The following is an 18,960-nucleotide window of genomic DNA, read 5'->3' as shown; positions in this document are numbered from 1 at the left end:
GCTCCACACTGACTTCATGACAAGTATGTATGGTGATATGGTACATGTAGGCTCCACACTGACTTCATGACAAGTATGTAAGGTGATATAGTACATGTAGGCTCCACACTGACGTCATGACAAGTATGTATGGTGATATGGTACATGTGGGCTCCACGCTGACTTCATGACAAGTATGTATGGTGATATGGTACATGTAGGCTCCACACTGACTTCATGACAAGTATGTATGGTGATATGGTACATGTAGGCTCCACACTGACTTCATGACAAGTATGTATGGTGATATAGTACATGTGGGCTCCACACTGACTTCATGACAAGTATGTATGGTGATATAGTACATGTGGGCTCCACACTGACTTCATGACAAGTATGTATGGTGATATAGTACATGTAGGCTCCACACTGACTTCATGACAAGTATGTATGGTGATATAGTACATGTGGGCTCCACACTGACTTCATGACAAGTATGTATGGTGATATAGTACATGTGGGCTCCACGCTGACTTCATGACAAGTATGTATGGTGATATAGTACATGTGGGCTCCACACTGACTTCATGACAAGTATGTATGGTGATATAGTACATGTGGGCTCCACGCTGACTTCATGACAAGTATGTATGGTGATATGGTACATGTGGGCTCCACGCTGACTTCATGACAAGTATGTATGGTGATATAGTACATGTGGGCTCCACGCTGACTTCATGACAAGTATGTATGGTGATATGGTACATGTAGGCTCCACGCTGACTTCATGACAAGTATGTATGGTGATATAGTACATGTGTGCTCCACACTGACTTCATGACAAGTATGTATGGTGATATAGTACATGTGTGCTCCACACTGACGTCATGACAAGTATGTATGGTGATATGGTACATGTAGGCTCCACACTGACGTCATGACAAGTATGTATGGTGATATGGTACATGTAGGCTCCACACTGACTTCATGACAAGTATGTATGGTGATATAGTACATGTGTGCTCCACACTGACTTCATGACAAGTATGTATGGTGATATAGTACATGTGGGCTCCACGCTGACGTCATGACAAGTATGTATGGTGATATAGTACATGTGGGCTCCACACTGACGTCATGACAAGTATGTATGGTGATATGGTACATGTGGGCTCCACACTGACGTCATGACAATTATGTATGGTGATATGGTACAGGTACACAGGTAATTATTTATGTGTCAGAATCACGTGTCATTTATGGGTTGTGCCTTTAAAACATGGAACGAGCCAGGGTTACTTTCTTGTTGGTAGAATAGGCATATGCTACGTGGGGTTTAACGTCGCGTTCAATATTATTGTACTTATATAGCGACGTGCATGCACGTGTGTGTGTGTGGCTGCTTGTACTAGTCCGGACTAATGCCGATTTATAGTGCTAGCACACTGAGATACCATGCCGCAGTTTAACATGCATACCCTACTTTGACACAGTATACTGACTCCGAGCCGACCAGTTCTTGTTTTAGCCCCTTTATGCCGAGCGCCAGACAGGTCAGCAAGAAGTACCATCTTTTAACGTCTTTTTGAATGACGTGGTCGGGGACAATCTAACAATGTCGCTCTGAATGAAAGTCAATCTATACACGGAATCGTCTTTTGAATAACATTTTTTACTAAAAAGTTCCACAAAATGTGTTTCTGTTATCAAGGTCTCCACACTTAACTCCACGTCAAGCATCCCTGTCGGTGGCCCCGCGTACAGCGGCAGCAGCAACAAACCCCCCATCCTCCTCGGCAAGGCCTTTGCCGTCAGCTTCGACACTGACGGCTCCAACAGCAATGGCGGTTTTCAAGCGAGATGGAGCCGTGAGCACAACATGTTTCATAACAAGGAAGGGGCGGTCGGGTAGCCTAGTGGTTAAAGCGTTCTCTCGTCACGCCGATGATCCGGGTTCGATTCCCGAGATGGGTACCTTGTGCGAAGCCCATTTCTGGTGTCCCGCGCAGTGATATTGCTGTAATATTGCTAAAAGACGCGTAAAACTATACTCACTCACTCACTCACTCATTCATACCATGGACACCCTTATGTGTTAATGCACAACTTTCCAATCATCCAAGAAATCGCCGTTGCAGTATTCAGCCTAACAAAGCGTTAGTCCAGTCAATATAACATTTGACCTTAAACACATTGAAAAAGATTATATTTAAGCTGTAATGTAAAGTGTATTGATTGTATCTTAACATATCGAAAGAAAAAAATAATCTAATTGGGAGAAATATCCAAAATTTTATATGAAACATGAAACAGGGAGCTTGCTTTTGTTTCTTTTGCAATTTGTTCTAGGATGGGTCAGTTGTAGTCCTAGATTGACTGAACCACGTGTGTGCTCATGATTTAATGAGACAGGTTGTTGACAGGTTTTGTTATCTGTAACCACATGATGAGGTGAGGTGAAATGGGGTTTAACGTCGCGTCCAAGATTATTGCACTTATCGAGCAACGTGCATGTACGTGGGTGTGTTTGTGTGGCTGCTTGTACTAGTCCGGACTGATGCCGATTTATAGTGCTAGCTCACTGAGATACCATGCCGCAGTTTAACATGAATATCCCACATGAATATCCCACTCAGACACAGTATACTGCCGAGCACCAGACAGGGTAACAACAAGTACCATCTTTTAAAGTTTTTTTGGTATGACGCGGTCGGGGATCGAACCCCGGACCTTCCGCTCTCCGGGCGGACGCTCTACCACTAAACCACGGAGGCGGTCGTAAGCACATGATGTATGTGTTAAAGAAGCATAGCTCCTATAGCCACGTTGGGGCATGACGTCGTTCTTCAACTGGTTGTATATAATCATACACCACCTAGCTCGCAATTAAATATTACAGGCACATACTTTCTGTTGAAATTAGTCAAGTAAATATAAGTCAATGAAACTATCATGTCGCATTGTAGTAAATATTTAACACACACTTGTACAAGCGGCCATGTCCAGTGTACACTGTCTGATAACACTATACATACTTGTACAATCGGCCATGTCCAGTATACACTGTCTGATAACACTACACATACTTGTACAAGCGGCCATGTCCAGTATACACTGCCTGATAACACTACACATACTTGTACAAGCGGCCATGTCCAGTATACACTGTCTGATAACACTACACATACTTGTACAAGCGGCCATGTCCAGTATACACTACCTGATAACACTACACATACTTGTACAAGCGGCACTGTCCAGTATACACTACCTGATAACACTACACATACTTGTACAAGCGGCCATGTCCAGTATACACTACCTGATAACACTACACATACTTGTACAAGCGGCCATGTCCAGTATACACTGTCTGATAACACTACACATACTTGTACAAGCGGCCATGTCCAGTATACACTACCTGATAACACTACACATACTTGTACAAGCGGCACTGTCCAGTATACACTACCTGATAACACTACACATACTTGTACAAGCGGCCATGTCCAGTATACACTGCCTGATAACACTACACATACTTGTACAAGCGGCCATGTCCAGTATACACTGTCTGATAACACTACACATACTTGTACAAGCGGCCATGTCCAGTATACACTACCTGATAACACTACACATACTTGTACAAGCGGCACTGTCCAGTGTACACTGATAACACAACATATACTTGTACAAGCGGCCATGTCCAGTATACACTGTCTGATAACACTACACATACTTGTACAAGCGGCCATGTCCAGTATACACTACCTGATAACACTACACATACTTGTACCAGCGGCCATATCCAGTATACACTGATAACACTACACATACTTGTACAAGCGGCCATGTCCAGTATACACTACCTGATACACTACACATACTTGTACAAGCGGCCATGTCCAGTATACACTCACCTATAACACTACACATACTTGTACAAGCGGCCATGTCCAGTATACACTACCTGATAACACTACACATACTTGTACAAGCGGCCATGTCCAGTATACACTACCTGATAACACTACACATACTTGTACAAGCGGCCATGTCCAGTATACACTCCCTGATAACACTACACATACTTGTACAAGCGGCCATGTCCAGTATACACTGTCTGATAACACTACACATACTTGTACAAGCGGCACTGTCCAGTATACACTACCTGATAACACTACACATACTTGTACAAGCGGCCATGTCCAGTATACACTCACCTATAACACTACACATACTTGTACAAGCGGCCATGTCCAGTATACACTACCTGATAACACTACACATACATGTACAAGCGGCCATGTCCAGTATACACTCACCTATAACACTACACATACTTGTACAAGCGGCCATGTTCAGAATACACTCACCTATAACACTACACATACTTGTACAAGCGGCCATGTCCAGTATACACTCACCTATAACACTACACATACATGTACAAGCGGCCATGTCCAGTATACACTACCTGATAACACTACACATACTTGTACAAGCGGCACTGTCCAGTATACACTACCTGATAACACTACACATACTTGTACAAGCGGCCATGTCCAGTATACACTCACCTATAACACTACACATACTTGTACAAGCGGCCATGTCCAGTATACACTACCTGATAACACTACACATACATGTACAAGCGGCCATGTCCAGTATACACTACCTGATAACACTACACATACTTGTACAAGCGGCCATGTCCAGTATACACTACCTGATAACAATACACATACTTGTACAAGCGGCCATGTCCAGTATACATTGACTGATAACACTACACATACTTGTACAAGCGGCCATGTCCAGAATACACTGTCTGATAACACTACACATACTTGTACAAGCGGCCATGTCCAGTATACACTACCTGATAACACTACACATACTTGTACAAGCGGCACTGTCCAGTATACACTACCTGATAACACTACACATACTTGTACAAGCGGCCATGTCCAGTATACACTACCTGATAACAATACACATACTTGTACAAGCGGCACTGTCCAGTATACACTACCTGATAACACTACACATACGTGTACCAGCGGCCATGTCCAGTATACACTGATAACACTACACATACTTGTACAAGCGGCCATGTCCAGTATACACTACCTGATAACACTACACATACTTGTACAAGCGGCCATGTCCAGTATACACTCACCTATAACACTACATATACTTGTACAAGCGGCCATGTCCAGTATACACTACCTGATAACACTACACATACTTGTACAAGCGGCCATGTCCAGTATACACTACCTGATAACACTACACATACTTGTACAAGCGGCCATGTCCAGTATACACTCCCTGATAACACTACACATACTTGTACAAGCGGCCATGTCCAGTATACACTGTCTGATAACACTACACATACTTGTACAAGCGGCCATGTCCAGTATACACTGCCTGATAACACTACACATACTTGTACAAGCGGCCATGTCCAGTATACACTGTCTGATAACACTACACATACTTGTACAAGCGGCCATGTCCAGTATACACTCCCTGATAACACTACACATACTTGTACAAGCGGCACTGTCCAGTATACACTACCTGATAACACTACACATACTTGTACAAGCGGCCATGTCCAGTATACACTCACCTATAACACTACACATACTTGTACAAGCGGCCATGTCCAGTATACACTGTCTGATAACACTACACATACTTGTACAATCGGCCATGTCCAGTATACACTACCTGATAACACTACACATACTTTCACAAGCGGCACTGTCCAGTGTACACTGATAACACTACATATACTTGTACAAGCGGCCATGTCCAGTATACACTGTCTGATAACACTACACATACTTGTACAAGCGGCCATGTCCAGTATACACTACCTGATAACACTACACATACTTGTACCAGCGGCCATATCCAGTATACACTGATAACACTACACATACTTGTACAAGCGGCCATGTCCAGTATACACTACCTGATAACACTACACATACTTGTACAAGCGGCCATGTCCAGTATACACTCACCTATAACACTACACATACTTGTACAAGCGGCCATGTCCAGTATACACTACCTGATAACACTACACATACTTGTACAAGCGGCCATGTCCAGTATACACTACCTGATAACACTACACATACTTGTACAAGCGGCCATGTCCAGTATACACTCCCTGATAACACTACACATACTTGTACAAGCGGCCATGTCCAGTATACACTGTCTGATAACACTACACATACTTGTACAAGCGGCACTGTCCAGTATACACTACCTGATAACACTACACATACTTGTACAAGCGGCCATGTCCAGTATACACTCACCTATAACACTACACATACTTGTACAAGCGGCCATGTCCAGTATACATTACCTGATAACACTACACATACTTGTACAAGCGGCCATGTCCAGTATACACTACCTGATAACACTACACATACTTGTACAAGCGGCCATGTCCAGTATACACTCCCTGATAACACTACACATACTTGTACAAGCGGCCATGTCCAGTATACACTGTCTGATAACACTACACATACTTGTACAAGCGGCACTGTCCAGTATACACTACCTGATAACACTACACATACTTGTACAAGCGGCCATGTCCAGTATACACTCCCTGATAACACTACACATACTTGTACAAGCGGCCATGTCCAGTATACACTGTCTGATAACACTACACATACTTGTACAAGCGGCACTGTCCAGTATACAATACCTGATAACACTACACATACTTGTACAAGCGGCCATGTCCAGTATACACTCACCTATAACACTACACATACTTGTACAAGCGGCCATGTCCAGTATACATTACCTGATAACACTACACATACTTGTACAAGCGGCCATGTCCAGTATACACTACCTGATAACACTACACATACTTGTACAAGCGGCCATGTCCAGTATACACTCCCTGATAACACTACACATACTTGTACAAGCGGCCATGTCCAGTATACACTGTCTGATAACACTACACATACTTGTACAAGCGGCACTGTCCAGTATACACTACCTGATAACACTACACATACTTGTACAAGCGGCCATGTCCAGTATACACTACCTGATAACAATACACATACTTGTACAAGCGGCACTGTCCAGTATACACTACCTGATAACACTACACATACTTGTACCAGCGGCCATGTCCAGTATACACTGATAACACTACACATACTTGTACAAGCGGCCATGTCCAGTATACACTACCTGATAACACTACACATACTTGTACAAGCGGCCATGTCCAGTATACACTACCTATAACACTACACATACTTGTACAAGCGGCACTGTCCAGTATACACTACCTGATAACACTACACATACTTGTACAAGCGGCCATGTCCAGTATACACTACCTGATAACACTACACATACTTGTACAAGCGGCACTGTCCAGTATACACTCCCTGATAACACTACATATACTTGTACAAGCGGCCATGTCCAGTATACACTGTCTGATAACACTACACATACTTGTACAAGCGGCACTGTCCAGTATACACTACCTGATAACACTACACATATTGTACAAGCGGCCATGTCCAGTATACACTCACCTATAACACTACACATACTTGTACAAGCGGCCATGTCCAGTATACACTACCTGATAACACTACACATACATGTACAAGCGGCCATGTCCAGTATACACTCACCTATAACACTACACATACTTGTACAAGCGGCCATGTCCAGTATACACTAACCTATAACACTACACATACTTGTACAAGCGGCCATGTCCAGTATACACTCACCTATAACACTGAACATACATGTACAAGCGGCCATGTCCAGTATACACTACCTGATAACACTACACATACTTGTACAAGCGGCACTGTCCAGTATACACTACCTGATAACACTACACATACTTGTACAAGCGGCCATGTCCAGTATACACTCACCTATAACACTACACATACTTGTACAAGCGGCCATGTCCAGTATACACTACCTGATAACACTACACATACATGTACAAGCGGCCATGTCCAGTATACACTACCTGATAACACTACACATACTTGTACAAGCGGCCATGTCCAGTATACACTACCTGATAACACTACACATACTTGTACAAGCGGCCATGTCCAGTATACATTGACTGATAACACTACACATACTTGTACAAGCAGCCATGTCCTGTATACACTACCTGATAACACTACACATACTTGTACAAGCGGCACTGTCCAGTATACACTACCTGATAACACTACACATACATGTACAAGCGGCCATGTCCAGTATACACTACCTGATAACACTACACATACTTGTACAAGCGGCCATGTCCAGTATACACTACCTGATAATACTACACTGACTTGTACAAGCGGCCATGTCCAGTATACACTACCTGATAATACTACACATACTTGTACAAGCGGCCATGTCCAGTATACACTGTCTGATAACACTACACATACTTGTACAAGCGGCCATGTCCAGTATACACTACCTGATAACACTGCACATACTTGTACAAGCGGCCATGTCCAGTATACACTGTCTGATAATACTACACATACTTGTACAAGCGGCCATGTCCAGTATACACTACCTGATAACACTACACATACTTGTACAAGCGGCACTGTCTAGTATACACTACCTGATAACACTGCACATACTTGTACAAGCGGCCATGTCCAGTATACACTACCTGATAACACTGCACATACTTGTACAAGCGGCCATGTCCAGTATACACTGTCTGATAATACTACACATACTTGTACAAGCGGCCATGTCCAGTATACACTGTCTGATAACACTACACATACTTGTACAAGCGGCCATGTCCAGTATACACTCACCTATAACACTACACATACTTGTACAAGCGGCCATGTCCAGTATACACTACCTGATAACACTACACATACATGTACAAGCGGCCATGTCCAGTATACACTACCTGATAACACTACACATACTTGTACAAGCGGCCATGTCCAGTATACACTACCTGATAACACTACACATACATGTACAAGCGGCCATGTCCAGTATACACTACCTGATAACACTACACATACTTGTACAAGCGGCCATGTCCAGTATACACTACCTGATAACACTACACATACTTGTACAAGCGGCCATGTCCAGTATACATTGACTGATAACACTACACATACTTGTACAAGCAGCCATGTCCTGTATACACTACCTGATAACACTACACATACTTGTACAAGCGGCACTGTCCAGTATACACTACCTGATAACACTACACATACATGTACAAGCGGCCATGTCCAGTATACACTACCTGATAACACTACACATACTTGTACAAGCGGCCATGTCCAGTATACACTACCTGATAATACTACACTGACTTGTACAAGCGGCCATGTCCAGTATACACTACCTGATAATACTACACATACTTGTACAAGCGGCCATGTCCAGTATACACTGTCTGATAACACTACACATACTTGTACAAGCGGCCATGTCCAGTATACACTACCTGATAACACTGCACATACTTGTACAAGCGGCCATGTCCAGTATACACTGTCTGATAATACTACACATACTTGTACAAGCGGCCATGTCCAGTATACACTACCTGATAACACTACACATACTTGTACAAGCGGCACTGTCTAGTATACACTACCTGATAACACTGCACATACTTGTACAAGCGGCCATGTCCAGTATACACTACCTGATAACACTGCACATACTTGTACAAGCGGCCATGTCCAGTATACACTGTCTGATAATACTACACATACTTGTACAAGCGGCCATGTCCAGTATACACTGTCTGATAACACTACACATACTTGTACAAGTGGCACTGTCTAGTATACACTACCTGATAACACTGCACATACTTGTACAAGCGGCCATGTCCAGTATACACTACCTGATAACACTTCACATACTTGTACAAGCGGCCATGTCCAGTATACACTAAGTGATAACACTACACAAACTTGTACAAGCGGCAATGTCCAGTATACACTAAGTGATAACACTACACATACTTGTACAAGCGGCACTGTCCAGTATACACTACCTGATAACACTACACATTCTTGTACAAGCGGCCATGTCCAGTATACACTGTCTGATAACACTACACATACTTGTACACGCGGCACTGTCCAGTATACACTACCTGATAACACTACACATACTTGTACAAGCGGCCATGTCCAGTATACACTACCTGATAACACTACACATACCTGCACAAGCGGCCATGTCCAGTATACACTACCTGATAACACTACACATACTTGTAGAAGCGGCCATGTCCAGTATACACTGACTGATAACACTACACATACTTGTACAAACGGCACTGTCCAGTATACACTACCTGATAACACTACACATACTTGTACAAGCGGCCATGTCCAGTATACACTACCTGATAACACTACACATACTTGTACAAGCGGCCATGTCCAGTATACAATGACTGATAACACTACACATACTGGTACAAGCAGCACTGTCCAGTATACACTACCTGATAACACTACATATACTTGTACAAGCGGCCATGTCAGTATACACTACCTGATAACACTACACATACTAGTACAAGCGGCCATGGCCAGTATACACTACCTGATAACACTACACATACCCGTACAAGCGGTCATGTCCAGTGTACACTGATAACACTACACATACTTGTACAAGCGGCCATGTCCAGTTTACACTGACTGATAACACTACATATACTTGTACAAGCGGCCATGTCCAGTATACAGTCACCTATAACACTACACATACTTGTACAAGCGGCACTGTCCAGTATACACTACCTGATAACACTACACATACTTGTACAAGCGGCCATGTCCAGTATACACTGCCTGATAACACTACACATACTTGTACAAGCGGCCATGTCCAGTATACACTGTCTGATAACACTACACATACTTGTACAAGCGGCCATGTCCAGTATACACTACCTGATAACAATACACATACTTGTACAAGCGGCACTGTCCAGTATACACTACCTGATAACACTACACATACTTGTACCAGCGGCCATGTCCAGTATACACTGATAACACTACACATACTTGTACAAGCGGCCATGTCCAGTATACACTACCTGATAACACTACACATACTTGTACAAGCGGCCATGTCCAGTATACACTCACCTATAACACTACACATACTTGTACAAGCGGCCATGTCCAGTATACACTACCTGATAACACTACACATACTTGTACAAGCGGCCATGTCCAGTATACACTACCTGATAACACTACACATACTTGTACAAGCGGCCATGTCCAGTATACACTCCCTGATAACACTACACATACTTGTACAAGCGGCCATGTCCAGTATACACTGTCTGATAACACTACACATACTTGTACAAGCGGCACTGTCCAGTATACACTGACTGATAACACTACACATACTTGTACAAGCGGCCATGTCCAGTATACACTCACCTATAACACTACACATACTTGTACAAGCGGCCATGTCCAGTATACACTACCTGATAACACTACACATACATGTACAAGCGGCCATGTCCAGTATACACTCACCTATAACACTACACATACTTGTACAAGCGGCACTGTCCAGTATACACTACCTGATAACACTACACATACTTGTACAAGCGGCCATGTCCAGTATACACTCACCTATAACACTACACATACTTGTACAAGCGGCCATGTCCAGTATACACTACCTGATAACACTACACATACATGTACAAGCGGCCATGTCCAGTATACACTACCTGATAACACTACACATACTTGTACAAGCGGCCATGTCCAGTATACACTACCTGATAACACTACACATACTTGTACAAGCAGCCATGTCCAGTATACATTGACTGATAACACTACACATACTTGTACAAGCAGCCATGTCCTGTATACACTACCTGATAACACTACACATACTTGTACAAGTGGCACTGTCCAGTATACACTACCTGATAACACTACACATACATGTACAAGCGGCCATGTCCAGTATACACTACCTGATAACACTACACATACTTGTACAAGCGGCCATGTCCAGTATACACTACCTGATAATACTACACTGACTTGTACAAGCGGCCATGTCCAGTATACACTACCTGATAATACTACACATACTTGTACAAGCGGCCATGTCCAGTATACACTGTCTGATAACACTACACATACTTGTACAAGCGGCCATGTCCAGTATACACTACCTGATAACACTGCACATACTTGTACAAGCGGCCATGTCCAGTATACACTGTCTGATAATACTACACATACTTGTACAAGCGGCCATGTCCAGTATACACTACCTGATAACACTACACATACTTGTACAAGCGGCCATGTCCAGTATACACTACCTGATAACACTACACATACTTGTACAAGCGGCACTGTCCAGTATACACTAAATGATAACACTACACATACTTGTACAAGCGGCCATGTCAGTATACACTACCTGATAACACTACACATACTTGTACAAGCTGCCATGTCCAGTATACACTAAATGATAACACTACACATACTTGTACAAGCGGCCATGTCCAGTATACACTACCTGATAACACTACACATACTTGTACAAGCGGCCATGTCCAGTATACACTACCTGATAACACTACACATACTTGTACCAGCGGCCATGTCAGTATACACTACCTGATAACACTACACATACTTGTACAAGCGGCCATGTCCAGTATACACTAAATGATAACACTACACATACTTGTACAAGCGGCCATGTCCAGTATACACTACCTGATAACACTACACATACTTGTACAAGCGGCCATGTCCAGCATACACTACTTGATAACACTACACATACTTGTACATGCGGCACTGTCCAGTATACACTACCTGATAACACTACACATACTTGTACATGCGGCACTGTCCAGTATACACTGAGTGATAACACTACACATACTTGTACAAGCGGCCATGTCAGTATACACTACCTGATAACACTACACATACTTGTACATGCGGCACTGTCCAGTATACACTGACTGATAACACTACACATACTTGTACAAGCGGCCATGTCAGTATACACTAAATGAAAACACTACACATACTTGTACAAGCGGCACTGTCCAGTATACACTACCTGATAATACTACTTATACTTGTACAAGCGGCCATGTCCAGTGTACACTACCTGAAAACACTACACATACTTGTACAAGCGGCACTGTCCATCTACAGCGGCGTTGGTGCAGGATGTCGTCAACATGTCGTGTGACGCGGGAATCTTAAACATCCAGATAGACCTCCCCTTCCTGAAGCGACTCTACCCAGATGCTTCAGAGACCACCATCGCTCTGGCTGATCCCTCCTGTACCGGCACCATCATCAACGACATCCTCGTCATCAACACCAACGCCGCCTCATGTGGAACCATTATCAAAGTAAATACTGGTTTGATAAAACTATTAAAACATCGTCAGACGAGGGAGGATAGAATCATAGAAACTTAATAAATATGTTATCCTTCTGGTAAAGATAATCCCGTGTACTCTCATTTAATAATGCATAAGAACTTTTTAATTTGTAAATGTAAAATGTGTCCCTTGTTAATGATAAAATGATTCACACTTAATTCTCAAGTCATAATTAAATCCAAAACCCCGTGTGTATTACAAATTATATTAGGTTCCCATATCCCTGTGTGCTGTTAAACCTGACGGACGTGAACATTTTGGTACAATGTGCCACCTGACAGTCTGTGGTCCCCAGTGTGTTGAGATGTTGTTCGCATATTGACCCCTCGCTTTTCCTGGTCCGGATACTCCTGTCTGCTGCACGCCGTGACCTAGCAGTGACACTGTTTGGCTGCAGCATAGAATTACGCTCGCGACCTCTTATTCCGCTGCACACATAATGCCGTAGTCAGAAGAGGGTAGGACAGATGGGCATGAATTAACAGTAAAATGTATAACGCCAGATTCTTCCACAAATATTTCGTATAACACGATGGATATATTTGAAGACTGATTATTCTTTGAATAACATAAACACAAACGATTATTGTGTATATTTGTAAATTTCGAATATGTCTTCACAATTTTCGAGTTATCATTGTTAAACATTCCTCATTCAGAATCTGTATGTAAAGAGCGTGACCTTCACTTAGTACAGGATGAATACCTTGTCTGTTTTGCATGTAAGAATAATAGTCACCTGAGAAGTAGTTACCTACCTCATTATAGAATAGAATGAAGGTAGAGTTACTTTGGAAATATGTTTAACTCCTGAAATATTAATGTACTGCGCTTGATAGCTTTATATTAATGTAAATTATTTAAAATGTGATCGACAAAGATGTAACACTCTGGATACCTGACCTAAATATATATACTTTATCTTACAACCGTACTGTGGGCTTGCATTGCGAAATAAACGTGATTTATAAATAAGGTAAATAATTTGACTTAATGACAAAAGCAAACAGAAAGAATCTGCATTGTTGTATACGTACACGGTTGCCGACAGGCTGGCCATGTGATAGTCACGTGCACGGATCAAGAACTGTTTTACTGCAAATGCTGGGCGAGGACAAATTGGTTGGTTGGTTGTTGTTTAACGCCGCACTCAGCAATACGCCAGCTATATGACGGCGGTCTGTAAATAATCGTGTTTGGACCAGACAATCCAGGGATTGACACCATGAGCATCGATCCACGCAATTGGGATCGATGACATGCATCAACCAAGTTAGCGAGCCTGACCACCCGATCCCGTTAGTCGCCTTTTACGGCAAGCATGGGTTGCTGAAGACCTATTCTACCCCTGATCTTCACGGGCCCAATTGGAGGCGAGTAAATAAAACCCCATTCCCTCACTCACTTTCCTGTCCATCTTCCTCTCTATGTTGAATTGTCAGTTAGAGGAAGACAGACATGTGTACACCATCTTCCTCTCTATGTTGTTTGTCAGTTAGAGGAAGACAGACATGTGTACACTATCTTCCTCTCTATGTTGTTTGTCAGAAAGAAGAAGACAGACACGTTCACACAATCTTCCTCTCTATGTTGTTTGTCAGTTAGAGGAAGACAGACATTTGTACACCAACTTCCTCGTGGACAGAATTTTTGCAAGCGAGTCAAACAACATTGTCCGAGGTGAGAGGTGGAAGATACCCATCACCTGCTCTGTGCCTCGTTCTGATTCCTTCTCCATCCACTATGACCCCTACCCGGATGTAAACACGCGACGTGAATCAGAAGTGGAAGAGTCGAAGAGAGATGTCAAAGGTCAGATCTTGTTCAGACAAATACACTCATGAATGTCTGTGATAACCATATCTAGATGGTATATCTGTAAAGTGCTTTGTTAGCACATGTTCAAGTGTCGTATTATATCATTGCCTTTTTTTCATGTATTTTTTTAATTTTGAATACAGCTTTTTTATGTGATGACATCTACAATGAACTGTATCGTCTTCAGTGACATTGATACTGGGCCTTATCAACATGTCATGCAACGCTGGATCGTTTAACATCCAAATTGATCGCCACGCCCTGAAACAACTCTACCCAGCCTCTTCAGAGAAAACCATCGCGCTTTCCGATCCCACGTGTACTGGCACCATCATCAACGACAACATCGTCATCACATCTGACGCCAACTCCTGTGGAACTATCGTCAAGGTAGATGTCCCAGCCATTCCACATGGTCATTCTAAGGAAGACACATTCATCTTTCGAGATTAGAATAACTCAATTCTTGTTGATCAGGCGTGTTTAATGTTTAATGCTAGCTCTGGTGCTAGGATCATTGACTGTCAACGACAATGTGGCTGTTCAGGTTCCCCAGCCGTCTATTCTGACTTGCCTTCTTGTGCGTGACAGAAATGCCCTTATTCTGATTGGTGGTTTGTCAGCATATCCGTACCCATGGGCGTGACCGTCACACATCCAGGCGTGACCTAAACATCCAAGCGTGACCGTCACTCACATTTCGTGAGTTTAAATGTTCCGTGGTTTTACATTGTAGAATTGCACATTTTATACTTACAAACTTACAAACTTAAATTCATGAAAGTATGATGTTGCAAAAGAATTGTGTAATGCATTATGAAAGTTCTCTCCCCTGTAATGTATTGTGTTCAGTTGGAATCAGGGGACCATGTCTACACCAACGTCATCGTGGACAGAGTCTTTGCCACCGAGTCAGTCAACATTGTCCGAGGTGAGAGGTGGAAGGTCCCCGTTGCCTGCTCCGTACCTCGTTCTGAATCTTCCTCCATCAACTATCAAACGTACACGGATACAGGTAGAAGACGAAATGCACTGGCAGAGGATTTGGAAGTGGAGCTCGTGAAGAGGATGGTCACAGGTCAAATTCGGCTCCAGCAGGATTTCCCGACCAGCATAACTATCTACGAGGACAAGGCCATGACGATCCGACAGTACACAACCCCACAGAAGAGACTTGGGGAGGACATCTTTTTCAGGTATCGTACAGCTTCGAGTTACGGATGCCACATAACATGAAACTGCAAATGATGTACATATTCAGCCTGTGAGTGAGTGAGTATGGTTGTACGCCGCTCTTAGCGATATTCCAGCATATCACGGCGGGGGACACCAGAAATGAGCTTCACACATTGTACCCATGTCTGGAATCGAACCCGGGTCTTCGGCGTGACGAGCTAACGCTTTAACCACTAGGCTACCCGACCGGCACTATTCAGCCTGTAGTTCGCCAGCTGCAGAATAATGTAGTTCAGAATGTCAATCAGGAACAGAGGGCAACTGTCAAACAAACAATACCTTCACAAGATTCATCCGGTTTATGGGCGGTGGGGTAGCCTAGTGGTTAAAGCGTTCGCTCGTCACGCCGAAGACCCGGGTTCGATTCCCGACATGGGTACAATGTGTGAAGCCAATTTCTGGTGTCCCCGGCCGTGATATTGCTGGAATACTCCTAAAGCGGCGTAAAACCATACTCACTCACTCACTCATCCGGTTTTTATAATTCATTTCCCGTAGTTATGGAACAAATCCGTCTGTCTGACAAAGCGGCTTAAACTGTATTGTTCGTATCAGTTTATAAAACAGTACAGAACAGTTTATTCTCTCCAAACCATCAGCGCTGGTACAACAGAGTACAGACGAATAAGCGTGTGAGTGAGTGAGTTGGGTTTAACGCCGCTTTTAACATTATTCCAGTTATATCGCGGCGTGTTAGCTCAATGTCCGAGGAAATCCCGAAGTGATGCAGGTCTCAGACGTTTACCCACGAGCATGGGTAGGGTGCTGACAAACCAAGACACATCATCGGGGCGAACCGGGATTCGAACCCACAATCATAGGTTTCTGGCGTGCCCCGGCGACGCAACTCTGCACAGCGAATCGCGGCGCCTTAGACGACTGGGCCACCCGTGCCCCTCTAATAAGCATGTACACATAAAGTATTAATGCGTGACTAGGATGAAGAAGATGAGTATCATCAACTGGTTACAACTTAATAAAGTAAGGACGTGACATGTGTTGACGCTTGTGTGTTGTGCCAGAGTACAACTGGACCAGGCTGACTCGGACTTGAAGCTTGTGGTGACGTCATGCTTTGCTCTACCGACATCCTCTGAGACAGTGGGCACTAAGTACTTCCTCACCGAGGGCAGGTATGTACAGCACTATCATGTTTAAGGTGTTGCTCGCTCGCCCTTCTGTCATTCGAGCCATCATATCAAGTGTGAACTAATATAATAATGAAGCAATGTCATGTACTTTAAAACAATAAACAGCATTTAAGATATAAAGAGAATGTTTGAAGAAATATAGAGACGAGTCGATTAACGGTGAAAGTTATGGGATTTGCAGAGAACATTTTAAAATCAATCAACGACGTCATGGTCACCGATGACGTCACAATGTTGAGCAAAGCTGGCCCATTGCAAATCTATCTTGGCACCCACCCACCCCTTTTATTTCGAAAAAAATCTTTATATCTGTATAAATTACCACCAAAGACAATAAATAGATCTTAATGGTGCAACCCCCCCTATTAAAAAAAGCTGTATCCGCCCATGTAACGGCAATATCTTCAGTCGGTTTTTTTTTATATAACATAGCATTGTACAAAATAAATTAATTTATTTGTAAAGATTAATTTAAGCGCCCCTTTGGTATTGTAATCCTGAAGCAATTATACCCCCGACCTTTCATTCCATTCTATGTGTTAACCCTGCCATGTGTTTCAGCTGCACGGTGGACAGTGGGACACACATCCTCAGGACAACCAACCAATACACAGACTTTCAGATGAAGGTGTTCAAATTCGCGGGGAACTACGACCAGGTGTACATCACGTGTGACGTCAGAGTCTGTCCGGTACAAGATATCTCCGCCTCCTGCCAGCAGACCTGTCAATCACCGGGGAAGAGGAGCACTTCCAGACAGGAGGGGCGAAATAGAGTTAGGTTTGGCCCTGTCATAATTGAGGACTCGCCTGTCAACTGAGACCTTCCTCAACGTGTATCGTTGTCCCTCAGGCTCATGGTATGAATAAAGATGTTTTCGTCTTTCATAAACACGCTGTGTCATTGATCTTGTTGGTTGGCTAGTACGTAGTTATCTGTTGATGCCATGTGGAAAGATTGTCCGTGTCATTAGTTCAGAGTTCCGTGAAGATCCGGGGTAGAATAGGTCTTCATCAAACCCTGCTTGACGTGAAAGGTGACAGTGATTGTCTTAAGAGGCGATTAACGGGATCGGCTGGTCAGACTTGTACATGTACGCATATCTCAGTTGCGTGGATCGATGCTCATGATTTCAATCACATGACTGTCTGATCCAAACTCGATTATTTACAGACCGCCGTCATATAGCTGGAATATTGCTGAGTGCGGCGTTAC

General features: G+C 43.2%; 1 protein-coding gene across 1 annotated transcript in view; it reads left to right on the top strand.

Moving 5' to 3' along the window:
* LOC139460418 (scavenger receptor cysteine-rich domain-containing protein DMBT1-like) overlaps nt 1-18,636 on the top strand; it is a 30,070-nt gene extending 11,434 nt beyond the window's left edge. The window contains exons 7-13 of the mRNA XM_071241912.1: nt 1,691-1,847; nt 13,305-13,507; nt 15,142-15,352; nt 15,546-15,748; nt 16,211-16,554; nt 17,617-17,727; nt 18,307-18,636. Of these exons, the coding sequence (XP_071098013.1) occupies nt 1,691-1,847; nt 13,305-13,507; nt 15,142-15,352; nt 15,546-15,748; nt 16,211-16,554; nt 17,617-17,727; nt 18,307-18,565 (1,488 nt within the window). The 3' untranslated portion in view covers nt 18,566-18,636. The remainder of the gene's footprint in view (nt 1-1,690; nt 1,848-13,304; nt 13,508-15,141; nt 15,353-15,545; nt 15,749-16,210; nt 16,555-17,616; nt 17,728-18,306) is intronic.
* Nucleotides 18,637-18,960: the final 324 nt, after the last annotated feature.

Source organism: Haliotis cracherodii, unplaced genomic scaffold (assembly GCF_022045235.1).
Source record: "Haliotis cracherodii isolate W230 unplaced genomic scaffold, xgHalCrac1.p SCAF_14, whole genome shotgun sequence".
NCBI lineage: Eukaryota > Metazoa > Mollusca > Gastropoda > Lepetellida > Haliotidae > Haliotis > Haliotis cracherodii.
This window is presented reverse-complemented; position numbering and strand designations above follow the sequence as displayed.